Here is an 18279-nt window from a genome sequence, read left to right as displayed (position 1 = left end):
AATCATACATTTCTCTCCAAGGAGCCCTGGTTCTTTTAGTGGGGAATGGTATTTAGAACCAAGACCTTGGAACTAAGGTTGCCCATGTTATTGGGGTAACTTTCTTCAAAGCCATTTTGTTCCTTGGATAAAGGAATATAAACATAAATGAATATTTGCACACATATACCTACATTTATTTCCATCTATAACTATATTAAAAACCATGAGTTCACACTGACAACTCCAATACTGCCTCAACACCATAGAATCCATTTTAGTCTTCCACTTTTCCATTTGTAACTTGTAATATCCTCAGTATGTTCTACTCATTCAGTCAATTCTATAATACACAGAAGGTAGTTTTAAAATTGTTATCCCATACCACTATGAAAAATAAATCTTCTAACTAGAGTTCAGTGGAAACCCTGGTGGCGCAGTGGTTAGGTTCTACAGCTGCTAACCAGAAGGTCGGCAGTTAGAATCCACCACGTGCTCCTCGGAAGCTCTATGGGGCAGTTCTACTCTGTCCTGTAAGGTCGCTATGAGTTGGAATCGACTCAATGTCATCAGGTTTGGTTTTTGGTTTTGGAGTTCAATATCTGTTTGCAGTTCTTTTTATTCTTTAGACTGAGGATATATAGTTAAAGTACTGTGTTCAAAAGTTACTTGGGTTAATTCTCCCCACCCATCCTCCTTCGGTGTGGTAACAGAATCTTAGGTTATAGTTCGGTTCATTTGTTTGTATTCCATACGTACCTCCTAAGCTCACTGATTAAACATTAACATGGGTCCAAAAGTCAAAACTAGACAAAAAGAGAAACTTAAAGTACTGTCACTGCCCCTAACAATCACTTTTACGCCAATCTCACCCACTTACAATCAGTGTTACTGGTTTATCAATAGGTGTTATTGGTTTATCCTTTCTGTAATTCTTTTTGCAAAAATAAGCAGATACATGTGTATTTTCTCCCTTCCTCTTTCATACACTAAAGATACCATATTATATACACTTTTTTTTTTTAACTTAATATATTCTAGAAATCATTCTCAGCTCCTAGTGATTTTCTTCATTCTCGTTTTAATAACTGCACAGTGCTCCACTCTATGGACAGATCACAGTTTATTCAGCCACTATCCTATGTCATTAGGTATTTACAATGTATTACAACTACAAATAATGCTGCAATGAACAACCTCCTACAAACGTATTTTTATATTGTGGGGGTATATCTTCCAAACAAATTCCTACGAGTGAAACTCATACATCAAAAATTGAATACACTTTAAATTTTGTTAAGTCTTGACAAATTCCCTTCCACAAGGTTTTACCATACTGTGTTACTACCAGCCACGAATAAGTGTGCCTGTTTTCCAAGAGCCTCACCTTCAGTTTTTTAATCATTGTCTAATTTAATAGATGAGAAACAGTATCTCAGTAGAGGTCTAATTTGCGTTTCTCTTATCATTTCAGAAATTAAGCTTCTGTTCAGAAGATTTAAGGGCCATTTTTAGTCTGCCTTTTTTTTTTTAAGTAAGTGAATGTTCATGTCATTTGCCATTTTTCCTTTGGGTTTCTGAGTTTATTTTCCCTTAATTTTTATGATTTCTTCATGTGTAAGGGATATCAGTCCTATCTCTGGTAAACGTTGTAAATATTTTCTTTCAGTTTGTCATAATTTGTCTTTTGGCATTGCTTACGATATTTTGCGCCAGGCAATTTTTTTTTTCTTTTTTAATTTTTATGTAGTTTTTTTTATTACTTCAGCATCTTGAGTCTTAGTTAGAAAGCCCTCCCACAAGCCTGGGTTATAGAATTCATTGATGTTTTCTTTTAGTACTTAAACAATGTCTTTTTTAATTTAGATCATTTGAAGTTTATGCTTGTATACGATATGAGGTATGGATCTAATTTATATTTTTCCAAATGGCTATCCAGCTGTCCCAGCACCATTTATTAAAATATACATTTTTGTCCCAATAATTTGCAATGGCATCTTTATCATATAATAAATTCCCAGGTGGACTTTGGTCATTCTATTCCAATGGTCTGTCTACCTATTTGTGTGCCAGTACCATGCTGTTTTAATTTTAGAGGTTTTATAATATGTTCTAATACGCAGTAGGTATAGTCACTCCTTGTAGCTTTTCTTTCTTAGTGTTGTCTTAGCTAATCTATATAAAATGTTTGATAGTGTTTTTCTCATGATTAGATTAAATTTATAAACTAATTTAGGGAGACTGGCTATCTTTATGATGTTGAATCACTCTATCTAAAACTAGGGATACCTTTCCATTGATCATGTCTATTTTTGTGTCTTCCAGAAGTGTTTTAAAGTTTCTTTCATATAAGTTTTGTACATTTCTTAAATTTATTCCTATATATTTTATCTTCTTTATTAACTTGTAAATGAGGTTTTTTAACTGCTTATTTTTTTACATATATGAAAGCTATTGATTTCTATGTTAATTTCATAAGCTGCTACCTAAATTATTTTATTAAGCAAATTTTATCACTGATTTTCTTGGATTTTCTATATAAATTATCATACCAACTGCAAATACAGTTTTAATTCTTACAGTTCTAATTTACTTCTCTTGTCTCTTTGAATTGGCTAATATCTCCAGTACAATTTAAATTTCGTACCTTTAGAATTTAAAAAAAAAAATCATTGCAAATAAATAAGGGGAAAAAACAATTTAAAAAAAAAGGCTTAGGCAATAGACAGGTAGTTTATAGAACAAGCATAAATGGTCAATGAACATATCCCAAAACATCCAATCTCACTGGTAATAAAATAACACTTCTACCAGCAAGGTAAGAGAGTTTCCATTTTCCCACATTTACGAACAATACTGGATCGCTTTTTTTTTTTTTCACCTTCCCAAAAAGATAAATGGAAAATGTTATTTTATAGTTTTCAACTCCCGTTCTTGTTTTTATGAAGTGGTTAAGACATGGTACATGGCACTGCCTCCTTTGCCATGAGACCAGAAGAAATGGTTGGTGCCCTGATGCCATTACTGAACGTTTTGATCAAAGAGTCTATAGAAGAACCTTGATCAAAAGAGAGAAAAAGGCAAAAAAAGAATTCCAAATTCTCAATGGAATCCAGACTTTCTGAATCCACTGAGGTTGGATGAACCCCTAAAACTACTGCCCTGAGGTAAACTTTAAACCAAAATTATCCCCTGAACTCTTCTCTGAACCAAAAACTAGTTTATCTTAATTAGTAAGGTATGTCTGCCTTGGGCATTGCGCTCTTTTAAAGAATTATCTATGTGAGATCAAACTGACAACAGCAACTTGAAAGGTTGGATGGAAAGTTTACAGAGCAAAGAGTTTAAGATAATGGTGGTGAAAAATTTAGAAAAGTATAGCGAGTATGGTAGCACAACTTGAAGAATGTAACCAATGTCAGCGAATTGTACATACAGAAATTGTTAAAATACTGTATCTTTGGCTGTGTATACTTTTAACAAAAGAAAAAATTTTAAATACGTATATATATGAACAAGCTTATCTTTAATAGTCAGTAATTTTATATTGTTCTTTTTCCTCTCTAAACTTGTACTTTTGTTCTGCTGAATGTATTCTAACATATTTTTATGCCTGGAAGTTTTAGTGATCACTTATTACACATCTATGCAATAAAAATACATTCATAACTTGAAATTATATTTAATTTTCTGTGATCATAGGCTTTAAAAGTGTTTAAAAATTCTGAACTAAATAATCATTACAATGATTATTAGTACACAATTGATTAAAAGAATACAAAAGCATGTTATAAATTTGATAACTGTTTGTAAATAATTTTATTAGAAAAAAAAAGACATAGTACATGGGTGGCACAGGTACTTTAAGGACCAGGGGCACGGCAGACACCAAGTGCCCTTATATGTTAGGACATCACTTTAGACAGGCAGCTATGGAGAGATTATAAGGCAGATGTGTGGGAGGGTAGAATCATAAGGTAGAGAGGTACAGCTCAAGGAATTACCTGTAATCCTACAAGCCATCATGCCATTTTTATTAATTTCTAAGGTACCCACCACTTTAACATTTTTTAATGCGGCACAGGTAACATCAATTAAATTCTCGAATAGTAGGTTTTTACAACACTAATTTTTGTACTACCCTGTGTGCCGAGGGGAGAGAGGAATGGAATTTTAATTTTGCATTTCACAATCCCCTGTCTTTACAAATCATGTTTCTTTTGCCTGGAATGTCTACATAGCAAATTGCTATTCATTCTTCAAAATGGCTCACGTATCACCACCTCCCTGAAGCCCATCCTTGATACTCTATTTCTTCCCGAATAGCCTTCATATTTGCAAACCAATAACCAGTTAAAGATACAAATGGTAGAGCAAATCTCATTTACAAATCAATAAATGAGATAAAATATGTAGGAATAATCATACCCTCTTTTCTACGCTTCTGTACCTTGTATACAACATTTTTGGAGAAAGGACCCTGTGTTTTCATCTGTGTATCTCTAGCATCTAACACTGTGCTCAACCCATAGAAAGTCTACAATAAATGCTTACTGAACTGAATTCAATTTACCTTCTGTAGCATGAGGAGTGTATTAACACAGAAACAAAATGATCCTGGTCAGTCAGTGCCAGCCACCTTAGCAATGTCACCAGGTCAGAGGTCAGATTTGGACTGACACAGGGAAGTTCACAGTTAGGGTGGCAGAGGGGGACACTGTTACATTGAACTCCCAACATTAAAGCAGAAGGATCCATACTTAGAGTAGAAATCATTAAGAACGATAATTGATGTAGTACTTGAAAGACTAAATTAATTTATCTAAGGTTATTACTTTAAAAAAAATTGTTATTTTTGTTTAAAATTAATATACATATTGCAAAAAGATCTAAACATATATAATGCTGAAGTGAAATTTTTCCTAGACCCACTACCTCGTAGAAATAATCCCACCTCAAAAGTCTGGTGTGTATTTCTGTGTCATGTACATACTAACACACACAGTTATTGTCATTATTAATATTTACAAAAATAGGATCATATGCTACATAGTGTCTTGCCTTTTTTTAACTTAAAAATATTTTTCTTTTAAGTATCTTCTATATCTGTACAAATAGTTCTATCTCGTTGAAAAAAAAAACCAGCTTTTACAGAATTCCACTGTGTGGACATGCTACGACTTAACTATTATATTACTGTGAACAATACTACAACATTCTATGTGTGTGTGTGTGTCTGTATATACACCTTTGTGTATACATGTAGGTGTTTACACAAAATTAATTTCTTGGAGTGGAATTTCTGGGTCAAGGAATATGAATATTTAAAGTTTTAAAAACACTGCCAAATTGGCGGGCTATTACTTTTACGATCACTGTACCAACTTACTTTTGGCTCTGAACTAATTTTATGCTGCATTTTTATTTATTATACTATTTTAGCGTCCCTGAGGCTTACTTTCTGACTCATAGCGACCCGATAGGAGTCGACGCAACGGCACTGGGTTTTTTTGTTTGTTTGTTTGAGGCTGACTTAGGTAAAGTCAAGACTGCCATATTTTATTAAATCTATGATGCCATCTTATATAAACATATCCTGATTTCAGATATGTTAAAATGTGGACAGTGCCCTTTTTATATTAGATGAAATATGGTTCTCACTGTCTTGGAAAATAAATTATTGACTGCTTATACTGAGAGAGAAGACTTTCTGAATAACAGAACACTCGATCCAGCAAATCAAAAGTTCACACGTACCACATTCCCACAGTGTCTCGCATGTGACAGCAAACTTGCCACAGCCACGTTACTAAAGCTTTAGAACGGTCCATAACATTGGATAATTAATAATTACAGAGCATGATCTTCCCTGCCACAAGGATTCACAGCATCTGACACAGAACAAGCTAAACCACCCAAGGATTTTCTAACAGGATAACCTATGGCCCGTACACCCATATCAAAAGGAGATGCTCACAGTGACTCTATTAGCAAAGCCTCTTATCTGATAAGAACTGGCAGCTCTCTCTGCTGGGTCTGACTCATTCAGCAGCATACAATTCTTCTTAATCTTTGATAAAGAAATCACGCCCGCAGTTTGTCCCCAGACACAGCTGCCTTTGGACATCTCTGCCAGGAGCACATGGAAGCTGGGTATCATTTCCGGGCACTAATGTTTGAGCTGAATAAGGTTGATACAATACTGCTGCAAAGTCCTTTTTTGTTTTATTTTTGTTGCTTTGTTTAAGGCAGCTAATTTCTTAAGCTATGAGCTGGAATCGACTCAACGGAAGTGGGTTTTTTTGTTTGTTTGTTTAATTTCTTAAGAGATTAACACAAAAGGAGTTGCCAAAACGATCCACGATCATATCACTTTCCATCTTGGGCTTTTAACTATGTGTTCTGTACATCTGTGACCATGACACACATGTGCAGAAAGGAACATCATACCTGGATGTGCAGGAAAGCATGGGATTAAGTAAATACTGTATCTGAAATTTCAGACCCCTCTTGGCTAAGCGTAAAGAACAGAATCAGGTCAGATAATCTAAACTGAGTAAGTATAAACTCTTTACATTGTGTCTAAAACATAAAACACTAAGTCTACTTAGATTTGATTACGATCATTTGAAATGTCCTAGGTTTTAATAAGTCTCTGCCAAACAAGAGAGTTAGGATTTTCCAGTTATGCTTGCTGGCATCAATATTAAACCCTTCCTGCATATCTATCACTTCATTCTTAATGCTTGCAATTTTTACTACACACACCCTACATTCTCAAGCTATTTTTGCCTGAGACATGTAAATGTAACCTTTTCAATGATGCAGTAGCAAAGAAGTGGAAGTTCAGCTCCCCTTAACCTCTGTAATTTATCTGCCCCACCTCTGCAGGTACGGTTGGTTTCTTCCTATTCAGAGAAGCCAGAATTCTCAGAAAGTGTCCATCTCTACATATGTTACACTTTCTTTTCCTATTTAGTTGAGCAATTCCTAATATGCTGAAAAACACAATTATCATTCAAAATCCACGCTTACATGCCTTTTTCATTTCCCCCCTTTGTGACAGCACTGCAGCACTCTCGTGGCTTCCAGTATCTCCAGGTTTCTTAGAGTCACTTCTCTTCCCTGTTTTACTTCCTTCCTGGCCCACTTCTTACTACTACCCTTCAAAAAACAAAAGTCCCAGTGGGCAAATATCCAAAACCCAAATGTTGAACCCTCTTCTGTACCTCTGCACCCAGCCAAGGGTCTCCACAGTCGGCCAACTAGGTTCTAATGCACAGACTACACTCTCTGATATTTAGGGTCATCTGACAAATATGGTGTAGGAGACCAGGGCCTGGAGATGGGTTTTAGGAGGTGAAGGTCAGTATTTAATATTAACAAGTGAGCTCACTAATATATGACCAGCTTGGGCATAGGATGTAGAGAATCATTTTTTAATTCCTTACTAATTCTTTTATTACATTCTATAACAAATAAAAAGACAAACGGAGCGGGAACCCTCCTAGAAGGCTAAAGACGAAAGTTGTAAAGGCTAACACGCTCCAGCAGTTAGAACTTGCTGCTGCTGACCCAGTTCCCAGCCTGAAAAGTGACTGGGTGCCTAGGACGCCAGGCTTGGGTGCCTGGAGACAAGTAGGAGCTCCTCATATGCTTTTATACTCCAGCCTTACCACTCTCTAATCCATTCTTTAACTAGTAACTACTTTTATTTCTTCCTTCCTCCAACATATCTATTCAGCTCTTACATGTAGCAGACCCTACGCCAGGCTCTAGGTCCCAGTGGTAGAGTGTACAGTCTGCAGTGCCAGACTGAGCTACTAGAACAAGTAAAACTCTGCTCTGGTGAAAACCCTTCCATGGCACCCTAAGGTCCTCCGGATAAAGCATTCAAGGTTCCTCAGGACTTGGTCTATAGGATTGCTATGAGCCAGAATTGACTCAATGGCACACAACAATAACCCTTCCAGTGCATGCAAAAGTTGGGCAATGACTAAGAAAGACCAAAGAAGAATTAATGCCTTTGAATTATGGTGTTGGTGAAGAACACTGAATATACCCTGAACTGCCAAAAGAATGAACAAATCTATCTTGGAAGTAGTACAGCCAGAATGCTCCTTAGAAGCGAGGATGGCGTGACTTTGTCTCACATATTTTGGACATGTTATCAGGAGGGACCAGTTCCTGGAGAAGGAGATCATGCTTGGTAGAGAGTCAGTGAAAAAGAGGAAGACCCTCAACAAGATGAACTGACACAGTGGCTACAACAATGGGCTCAAGCATAACAATGACTGTAAGGATGGACTGGGCAGTATTTCGTTCTGTTGTTCATAGGGTCACTATGAGTCGGAACCAACTCAACAGTACCCAACAGCAAAAAAATCTTTCTAGTCTCATCTCTCACCTCTTTCTGGGCCTGTGCATTCTAAGTTCCATCCATAATGAACTATCTATCTGATCTGGCTAACTCTTGTCTGTCTGCCATGACTCAGTTTAGATGTCCTGTTTTCTGAGAAAGCTTTCTCTGATCACTCGAGACCAAAATTCTGGTGTGGTATGCAGTCTGTATTTTTTTGACTGAACACTTGTTATCCTGTCTTTCCAGTGTGTGAAAATATACAGCCAGTAAATCAGATGACAAAATGGTCAAGGCAGCCCTGCTACCGTGTCCTTTTCCTCATTTCCTCTAAAGCAGTTTCTGAAAGGATGTGATATACATTCTGTTTGTCAAGTCAAGAAAAGGTTACAGTAACCTTGGCTGGTGCAAGGAAGATAAAAATCTGAAGAAACTGAAATAATACCTCAGTTAGTCTTCTGACTAAATTCTGCCACTTCTTAAAACATTAAACGCGCTGCAGAGACCATGCTCCGCTCAATGGTCATGGAAGTCCTCGCTACACCACCCATCCTCTTAAGGGTCTATGATTTGTTTCTCTGCTCAACAGAGTGGTGTATCTGGCACAGGTGGCCCCAGATACAGTATGAGCAGGAGCATGCTCCCAGGGCCAGCCACTGTATCTTGCCTTTTCCCTTCCTGCGGGTACTTTTTGGGTGAAAAGAAATAAAGTTTCAGAGTTCGCTAATTTGAAATTTCATTTTGAGCTTTTGTTCCAGCTCCATCAGTTAAGAGACTGGTTAACCAACAGCTCTGGCAAACACAGAAGGATCTCTCTCCCTCAACAGTGCACTGAGCTCTCCCAATACCATCCCACATGACCCTAACCTCTGCTCTCTTACTTATTCACATTGCCTTTTCACTTGTCTGGCTCCCCCTCTAACACTGTTAAATTCATTCAGGGAAGAAACTGTGTTCTTTGCTGGTATGCTCCCCAAAATATTGTCTCTACTACACCTGACATATATCAGGTATTCTGAAAGGTGACTGATGAACGAAAGAACGTAGAGCTGTTGGTGCTTCAAGGGAAAAACCAAACCAAATATTAGAAGTTCTCAGGCTACACAGTTCACACTACCAAACAAAAACCAAACCTGTTGCTGTCGAGTTGATTCCAACTCATAGGGACCCTACAGGACAGGATAGAACTGCCCCATAGGGTGTCCAAGGAGTACCTGGTAGATTCAAACTGCCAACTTTTTGGTTAGCAGCTGACGTCTTAACCACTATGCCACCAGGGTTTCTCAAGTTCATACTACAGTCAGTAAAAACTATTCAGCAGGCAATTTTACAAGTTTCTTCTCACCTGATCGATATCGTTCATCCCTGGCTCCCCCAGATCGAGTTCGGTGGTATTTAGAAGGAGCGGAAGTTTGAGCTGCAGACGGAGCAGGTGTCTGGTTTCTATGTTCTTTCTGTACTGCTGAATCAGTTTCTAAAATGGAAAGTTTGAAAGATGGTTAGCCAATCACAATAATAGCTAAAGTTTCCTGAGGGCTTTACAGTATCCTTACAACACTTTGAGGTAGATATTATTACCCCATCTATAGTAAAGCGTTATTGTTGTTGTGTGCCCTCGAGTCGATTCTGACTCACAGTGACCCTACAGGGCAGAGGAGAACTGCCCCATAGGGATTCCAAGGCTGAAAATCTTTACTGAAGCAGGCTGCCATATCTTTCTCCCACAAAGTGGCTGGTGGGTTCAAATCACCAACCTTTAGGTTAACAGTCAAGTGCTTAACCATTGCTGCACCAGGGTTCCTTAGTAAAGGGTTAGAGATCTTTTATAAATATACATAAAAATGATGCAAAGACAACTAGCCTAAAAGATATCATCTTAGAGATGTAATTGTCAAGGGGCAATAGGAGAAAAATAGCAAGAAGATATTTGTAAAATGAAAAAGCCATTCCAGAGAATACAAGAAAGGGGTCCAAAGGTGCATATCACCCCCCAATACTGCACAGGGGTACAAAGAGTAGCTTGGGAACTTTAGTCTCCCCCATAAGCCACTCTGAATAAACAATTTAAACAAAAACAAGTTTCTTGTTATGTAAACACAGCTTCAAGACAAGTCAACTAGCTCCTCCTTCCAACTATATTTCTACCCTAAGCCCTTTTACATAGAAAAATCTGGAGTCACCACTGAACCTGTCCCTTTCTAGTCTCTGGCACGTCCCCATACTCTGCCCTTTGTCCCAACATTTAAAGTCTTAGAGAAAATGAGGAGGGGGGGGGAAGCAGGTAAAACAAACAAAAGGAAAATACTTTCCATTCCAATGTTTAACTGCTTTTTTCCCCACTTCAAATAATGTTACTTCCTAACCATTGTTTTTTGAACAGCCTCAGTTCTGCCCAGCAAGGCAGCCTACACAGCAAATTAAGCATCCAATAAAGTAAGATGTCCAGTTGATGCAAAGGGTTACATTCTCAACTACTAGGCTGGCAGTTAGAACTCACCCAGAGGCATGTCAGAAGACAGGCCTGGTGATCTCCTTCTGAAAGGAAAGGTTCTACTCAGCAACACATGGGGTCACCATGACTCAGGATTGACTCAACGGCAACTAAAAGCAGTGAGCTGCCACCTAACTAGCAAATGCATTGTTCCAAGCCACAGCTGAAAATCAACCAATACAGTCAAAACATAAAAAAGTATCTCAAAGCACAGTGGTCTGGGGACTGTAAGCAACAGTCCTAACACCTCAGTAAAGGCTGAGGACATTGAGGTGTTACAGGAACTGAGATTAATAATGATAACGTATCATTTTAAAAAATGGTTGGCATGCTGGTAAGGCCATGCGTAAGGGCTCTAATCACAGTCCCAGAGGAGCCCAGGCACCAGGCATGTGAATGCCATTCATGTGAATGATGTCATCTTGGATCTATCAGACCAGCCCATCCACCAGCTTAAAATCACTTGGTTCCCCCAGCTGGCACCATGTGCAGCAAATGAATCACTCAACTGAGCCCTGCCCAAATTCCTGACCCACAAAATCAAGATGTGATAAAAAGGGTTTTGGTATTTTTTTTTTTAAACTTATTATTTTTATATCCTGTGCTTACGAAGCATTGACAGAGCAGAACATGTTTCGGACTCCAGATTTTGAAATATAAAGTCTGGGCTCGTAAACTGCAATTTTTAATCAACCTAAAGTCTCTTGATAATCCATTTCAATGAAGAGCTACACTGAATCCTGAGTATTTTCCGTACCACCTGTTTCATTTGTTAGTTTTATTCATCTAGAACAGGGGTCAGCACACTATAGCCCAAGGGCCAAATACAATCCTCTGTCTGCTTTTATAAACAGTTTTATTGGAACACAGCCATACTCACCCATTTGTCTATGGCTGCTTTCACACTATAAAGGCAGTGCTGACTAGCTGCAACAGAGACCATATGGCCCCCAAAGCCTAAAATATTTATTATGTGGTCCTTTACAGAAAAAGCTTGCCACACCATGTCTATCATAATAAAAGCTAACATTTAAGTGTTTGCTTTGTGCCAGGTACTGTGCATAAAGAAATTCCCACATACTTTTATTTACACCTCACAACAACCCTGCACTATCACCACCCCCTTGTTTTCAGAAAAGGGAACAGAGACAAGGATTCCTTTACCCAAACTGGAACACAGAATCAGGTAATGGCAGAGCCAAGGTTCAAACCCAGGTCCAAACCCAGGTCTGTCTAATTCCACTGGTTCTCAACTAGAAAAGGCTATGAAAATTCTCCCAAGACTCTTACAAGGAAAACAATCAGAATTAATAATTTAGCTTAGAAGCATCTAAGCTAGATTTAGTAGCTAGATAATGTTTTTTTTTTTTTTTAAAAATCACCTGCTATCAGGTCCAAATAAAGAATAATTTTAAGTCATTGATGAGAGAAATTACTTTAAAAAAATCTTCAAATTAATTTTAAACAGAGAACAAAAATTAGAAAGGTGCTAGTTTTATTTGTATGGTCAGATAATATATACAGAAAGGAATTCAGATTAGCATGCATGAGCTACTTTGCTTGTAAATACATACAAAAAAAAAAATGGTTTGACTTAGAGCACCAAGTTTTAAAACACAACCTTTGTATTAATTTTCTGGTCATATCATGATAATGAGTATACAACTTAATTGCCTATCACTGATCATTTTGTTAACTAATAAGCAGATTTGCAAGGGCAGATTCCAAATTAGATGGCAAATAATCCAAAGAGTGACAAGAATTAATACGAATTCTCAGTAGGCCAGGGATAGACATAAACCAATCAAACCCCCTGCTGTCAAGCTGATTTCAACTCACAGGGACCCTATAGGGCAGAGAAGAGCTTCCCCATGAGGTTTCCAAGTCTGTAACCTTTATAGAAGCAGACTGCCACATCTTTCTTCCAAGGAGCGACTGGTGGGTTTGGATTGATGACCTCTGGTTAGCAGCTGAGCGCTTACCCACTGCTCTGTGCTACCAGTGCTCTTTATGGACATAAAAGGTTTATGGTTAAGGGTACTTTTTTCCATTCCCCTCTCTCGCTTGTACTTTTATGTTGTGTTTTAACTGTAAGTAATTTAGAGTAGGAAAAAGAAGGTAAGTGGGCTAGATAATAAAGATGTTACACAGACATGATTAGGATCTGGTAGGGAAACTGGGAGCTGGTACACCTGTTTTGAAGACGGGAACTAAGAATTGGAGAGAATGATTATTTCCACTCAGGGTTATCTAGAGGTTATCACAGATCAAACCACAGGGAAATAAACACAAATAAAGACATCTGATGGGAATTGAGAGTCAGATGACACTTCACCAAGAGATCTACTGAACTGGTACTAAATAAAAAAAAAATTCTCACAACACGCTCGCTATTCACCAAACAACACTAATACAAGTTCTGTAATGCTCATCTCAGCTCCCTCGGGAATTCAGCCATCCAAGCAGACCAGGTCTCTTTTGGGTCTAAAATCATGATAAGCACTTACTTGTAGTTTCGCAGGAATGAAACCAAAAGGTCAATATGCAGTTTCAGTAAGTGGCTGACAAGTTCATTCACTAAGCATTCCTTGGGCATCCAAAGCATGATGAACAAAAACATGAATTTCTGACAAAACAAACCTGTTTCAAATGTGCACTACACCTGCTTCGAGCTCAGAAGGGCCTATCTAAAAGATATGTTCAAAAAAATAAAACAATAGCGAGAGAGTAAACTCAATTCCTTGGAACTGAATCACTTCAAGTACAATACCAGTAAACCAGCTGCCGGAGAGCTGACCTCAACCCACAGAGGCGCAGTGTTATGTCAAAGCAAAACTGTGCTCCCTAGGGTTTTCAATGACTGGTTTTTTGGAGAAGATTGCCAGGCCATTCTTCCAAGGTGCCTCGGGTGGTCTCAAACTAGGTAGACTTTCAGTTAGTAGTCGAGTGCGCTAACCATTTGCACCACCCAGAGATTCCTTACGTATAACAGAAAAAAAAAAAACAACCCACTGCTGTCAACTCAATTGTGATTCATAAACCAAAACCAAACCCATTGCCATCGAGTTGATTTCGAGTCATAAAAAAAAAAAAAAATAGCGACCCTATAAAACAGAGTAGCACTGCCCAATAGGGTTTCCAAGACTGTAATCTTTATGGAAGCAGACTGTCACATCTTTCTCCCACGGAGTAGCTGATGCGTTCGAATTACCAACCTTTTGGTAAGCAGCCAGCCAAGCACTTAACCGCTGTGCCACCAGGGCTCCTTTTGAGGTACAACAGGGTTGCTATGAGTCGGAATCAACTTGGAAATGAGTTTTTTTGGAATTCTCACCTTAAAGAGAGCTCTCGTGCTGCAGTGGTTAAGTGCCCAGTTCCTAACTGAAAGGTCGGTGGCAGTTAGAATCCACCAGCCACTTGGTGGAAGAAAGATGTGCTCGAGTACTTCTGTGAAGATTCGTCTTGGAAACCCCATGCGGCAATTCTACTTTTGTCCTACGACTCACTGTGAGTTGGATTTGGTTTAATTCCCACCTTATAAGTCCCTGGGCGATGCTAATGGTTAATTAAGCTGACAAGGTGGTGGTTCAAACCCACTGAGAGGCACTACGGAAGACAGGTCTGGCTTCTAAAAGGTCACAGCCCTGTGAAGGCCCTACAGAGCAGTTCTACTCTGCATACACGGGGTCGCCATGAGTTGGATTCCATTCAGCGGCAACTAACAACAACAACAATTCCCACCTTAGAGTAACAACTTATCATGAGAGGGGGCAGAAAACAGTATACCTTGGGGCTCATCAAAGACAGGAGGAAGGACCCTGGGGGCCAGGGTATAAGGCAGGGCACCACTAGCAGCATGTGTAATGTGATGGTGAAGAGGCAGAAGAGGGGCCAGCTGACAGGTGCTCTTCACCTGGGCAGACAAGAGGTTACCTAACAGTGAACTGGTCCCTGGCTAGGAATTAGCTGTGGCCCTAAAATATCGATTCCTGTGCCTCCTACCATGGAGATTCTGGGTCAATAGGTAGAGCAGGGCTGGAAATCTACATTTGAACAGTCCCTGGGACTCTTATACTCAGGTAAGTTTGGAAACTCTGGCAAATGATGGGTAGCATTCATTTCTTCCACAAATATTTATTAAGGTCCACTGAAAGACAGACACCATGGTAACCATCAAACAAAAACAATCAGACATGGTCTCGACCCTCTCCGAGTTTACAAGCTAATCAGAGAGACAATCCAACAATTCTAATAGCATGCTATATTAAACGGCTTATGGGGGCACATTAAAGGGGCACCTAAACTAGATTTAGGGATCAAGGACAGCTTATTGGCTAACAGGATGAGAAGTTAAATTCTAAAGGATGAGGAAGAGTTAGCTTGGCATGCTTCTTGGGGTGCAGAGAGGGGGAAAAGGGGAGTTGATTTCAGCCAGAGGAAACTGCTTATGGACAGGTCAGGAGAGAGAGGGCATGGCACACCCGGCTCAGTATGGCTGGAATGCAAAGTGAAAACAGGGGACAGCAAGGTAGGGGTGAAGAAGTGAACAGGATCAAGTCATGGAGTACCTTGTAAGCCACATTAGGAAGTCCAGACTTTATCCCAAAAGAAATGAAAAACCAAAAAGGAGTTCAGTATGAACAAGGAAGGATCCCAACAGGTCGAAGGAATAAATCGACAGCAGACCCAAGGAGGAAGATCCTGATAAGCTCTAAGAGAGGAATGATTTGCTTTCATTTGCTCACTACCGAACACCCAGTGCCGAAGCTGAATAAATACTTGTTAAATGAAGGAATAAATGACCGGGACTCTATCCATGGACCTAGCCTGGATAGAGACAGTGGGGACTGGCAAGAAAGAAATAAGAAAAAAAGGACCCTGGGAGACGGGGAAGGGGCATGACAAGGATAGGGAGCAAGCTAGACAGACCCCAAGAATTGAGACATCAGGCACAGGAGTCCCATTCGTTATAAGAAGGGGTGGGGAGGACCAAAAATAGGCAACTTGAGACTGAAAACAAATGCACGTTAACTAGGGCATGTGCAACACTTTCAGGCAAGTTGCTTCCCTTGTCAAGAATGCCATCCTTGTTTCTATTTCTTTTCCTACAGCCTACCCTCCTTTAAAGAAACCCTGGTGGCATAGTAGTTAAGTGCTTATTAAGCGCTATGGCTGCTAACAAAAAGGTCGGCAGTTTGAATCCACCAGGCACTCAGAAACTCTATGGGGCAGTTCTACTCTGTCCTATAGGGTCGCTATGAGTCGGAATCGACTCGACGGCACTGGGTTTTTGGTAGGAACCTCCTTTACAGTCCAGCTTAAGGTGTTTACGGTTCACACAACCCAATTCAGCACTTAGTGATATGTTCTCATATCATCTTGATGTTTTATTCTTTAAATGTATGGTGTTCACAGCTATAGAATAAGCCGACCTCCTTTTATATTTGCTTCTATCCTTCATGTGCCTGACACATAGTAGATGCTGATTATATACTTGTTTGATTCTATGGTTGTTCTGCTAGCAGTGTGTGTTAAGCAGTATCACTGGGAAGTTAGGGCTCATCCAAACCTTTGAGAGAGACACTGACCTAGCTCCACCTCCTCAACTCAACTCAAAGACAGACAGGAACCACTTTCTTCACAACTATTCCTGAGCGTGCTCACTGAGAAGGTGAAATCTAAAGGATAAGGAAGAGTTAGCCTGACATCTTTCTTCTGTGCAGTTGAGGAGGGGAAGGGGGTTGCCTTTATAGGTTTGGCTTGGTGTTCTGGCAAAGTGAGTCTCAACAAATTTTCCATCCCAGTACACCTGAAGGAAAGTACTCTCCCAGCCAGTAACTGTCTCCTTGGACAATGTTTTTCAACCAGATTATGTGTATAAATATGTGTGTGTTAGCGGGGGAGAAGGGGTAGATACTTTGCATCTCATCTCCTCTCCTTCCCCACCCCACCCCATAGAGGTCTACAATCCAGGGGTTTTTTTCAGACCACATTAGACCTCCCACCCAGAGATTTTGATAATGGGTTCCCTATGAGGGTTCAGACCCTAGTTAAGAATTACTGTTCTAGCCCAGGTATATTTTCCCGTTGAATATGAAAATATACAAATATTTACGCTGTAGCATATATTGAGAGAATGATCCATTTGCAAACTGACATAAGGGACCTTCCCAAGAGTACAATGCTAATTGGTACAGATTCAGGACTTGAACCCAGGCTAGGTCTTTACTGACTTCAAACACACTGCTACATCCTAAAAAGACTTCCTGAAAAATATAAATTAGCAAGACTGCAACAGAAAAGTCAAGAATAACTAATCAAAAACTACTGATTTTTATATCAAGAGATAGGCATTAATGGCCTCACAAAGAATGGTGTGCCTGAGAGGAGAGGATAAAGGCCAGAATGCAAAGAATGGAGACAACAGTCTAGTAATGAGTGCAGTAGGACAGTAGGAGGGACTGAAAGTAGAAAAAGAAGTAGATTGCATGCTTTCAAAATAAGGGTCAGCAGCATGGTTAAAGAAAGACAAAGTTCTTGCATGAAAAAAGGATAAGAAAAAAAATGCCTGAAAGAACACAAGAGTCACAAAACTAATCATATCTTTTGCCTTGGTTATGCTGCTTTTAGAGTAAAGCTACTGTATTGTGAATAAAACATGCAGTTTCACTGCTATACTAAGGAAGAGGCCTGAGGTTCGAACTCCTCAGCTGCTCTAGAGGAGAAAAGATGTGGCAGCCTGCTTCCGTAAGGATTTACAGCCTTGGAGAGCCTATGCGGCAGTTCTACTCTGTCCTATAGGGTAGCCATGGAGTTGCAATCGACTCGATGGCAGTGGGTTTGGTTTGGGCTTATCAATATAATGAGATATTATATGCCATTAGAAAGGAAACATTTGTGGATTATGAGATACATGAAAAGATCTAAATGAAATTATGTTAAGTGATAAGAGAACACAAAATATTATACATACAATATGATTACAAATGTGCATATAAAAACTATTTATATACAATTATAAGAATAGGACAGGGCAAAAAATCCCATAAGTAGCTGGAGTGAGCTAATGATGAGGTACTCTGTTGTTTATGTTACCAATTCACTAGTTTGTTAATAGAGAGTTATGAATAAGGACTTCACACATCCTTATGAACAAGGAAGGCTGAAGAAGAACTGATGCCTTTGAATCATGGTGTTGGCGAAGAATATTAAATATACCATGGACTGCCCAAAAAGGAACAAATCTGTCTTGGAAAAAGTGCAGCCAGAATGCTCCTTAAAAGTGAAGACAGCAAGACTTCGTCTCACATACTTTGGACATGTTATCAGGAGATACCAGTTCCTGGCGAAAGACATGCTTTGTAGGGTAGATGGTCAGCAAAAAAGAGGAAGGCCCTCAATGAGATGGATTGACACACTGGCTGCAACAATGGGCTCAAACATAGGAAGG

The 18279-nt window shown here is 39.2% G+C and overlaps 1 protein-coding gene across 2 annotated transcripts in view; it reads right to left on the bottom strand.

Annotated features, from left to right (window-relative positions):
- Nucleotides 1-18279, bottom strand: part of DIP2B (disco interacting protein 2 homolog B) — a 224275-nt gene that overhangs the window by 81964 nt on the left and 124032 nt on the right. For both annotated transcript variants that reach the window (XM_049883095.1, XM_049883097.1), the window contains exon 3: nt 9684-9812. In XM_049883095.1, the coding sequence (XP_049739052.1) occupies nt 9684-9812 (129 nt within the window). The remainder of the gene's footprint in view (nt 1-9683; nt 9813-18279) is intronic.

The sequence above is a fragment of the Elephas maximus genome, chromosome 4, assembly GCF_024166365.1.
Source record: "Elephas maximus indicus isolate mEleMax1 chromosome 4, mEleMax1 primary haplotype, whole genome shotgun sequence".
NCBI classification, from domain to species: domain Eukaryota; kingdom Metazoa; phylum Chordata; class Mammalia; order Proboscidea; family Elephantidae; genus Elephas; species Elephas maximus.
The sequence above is the reverse complement of the archived record's forward strand: the minus strand, read 5'-3'. Positions and strand labels throughout refer to the sequence as shown.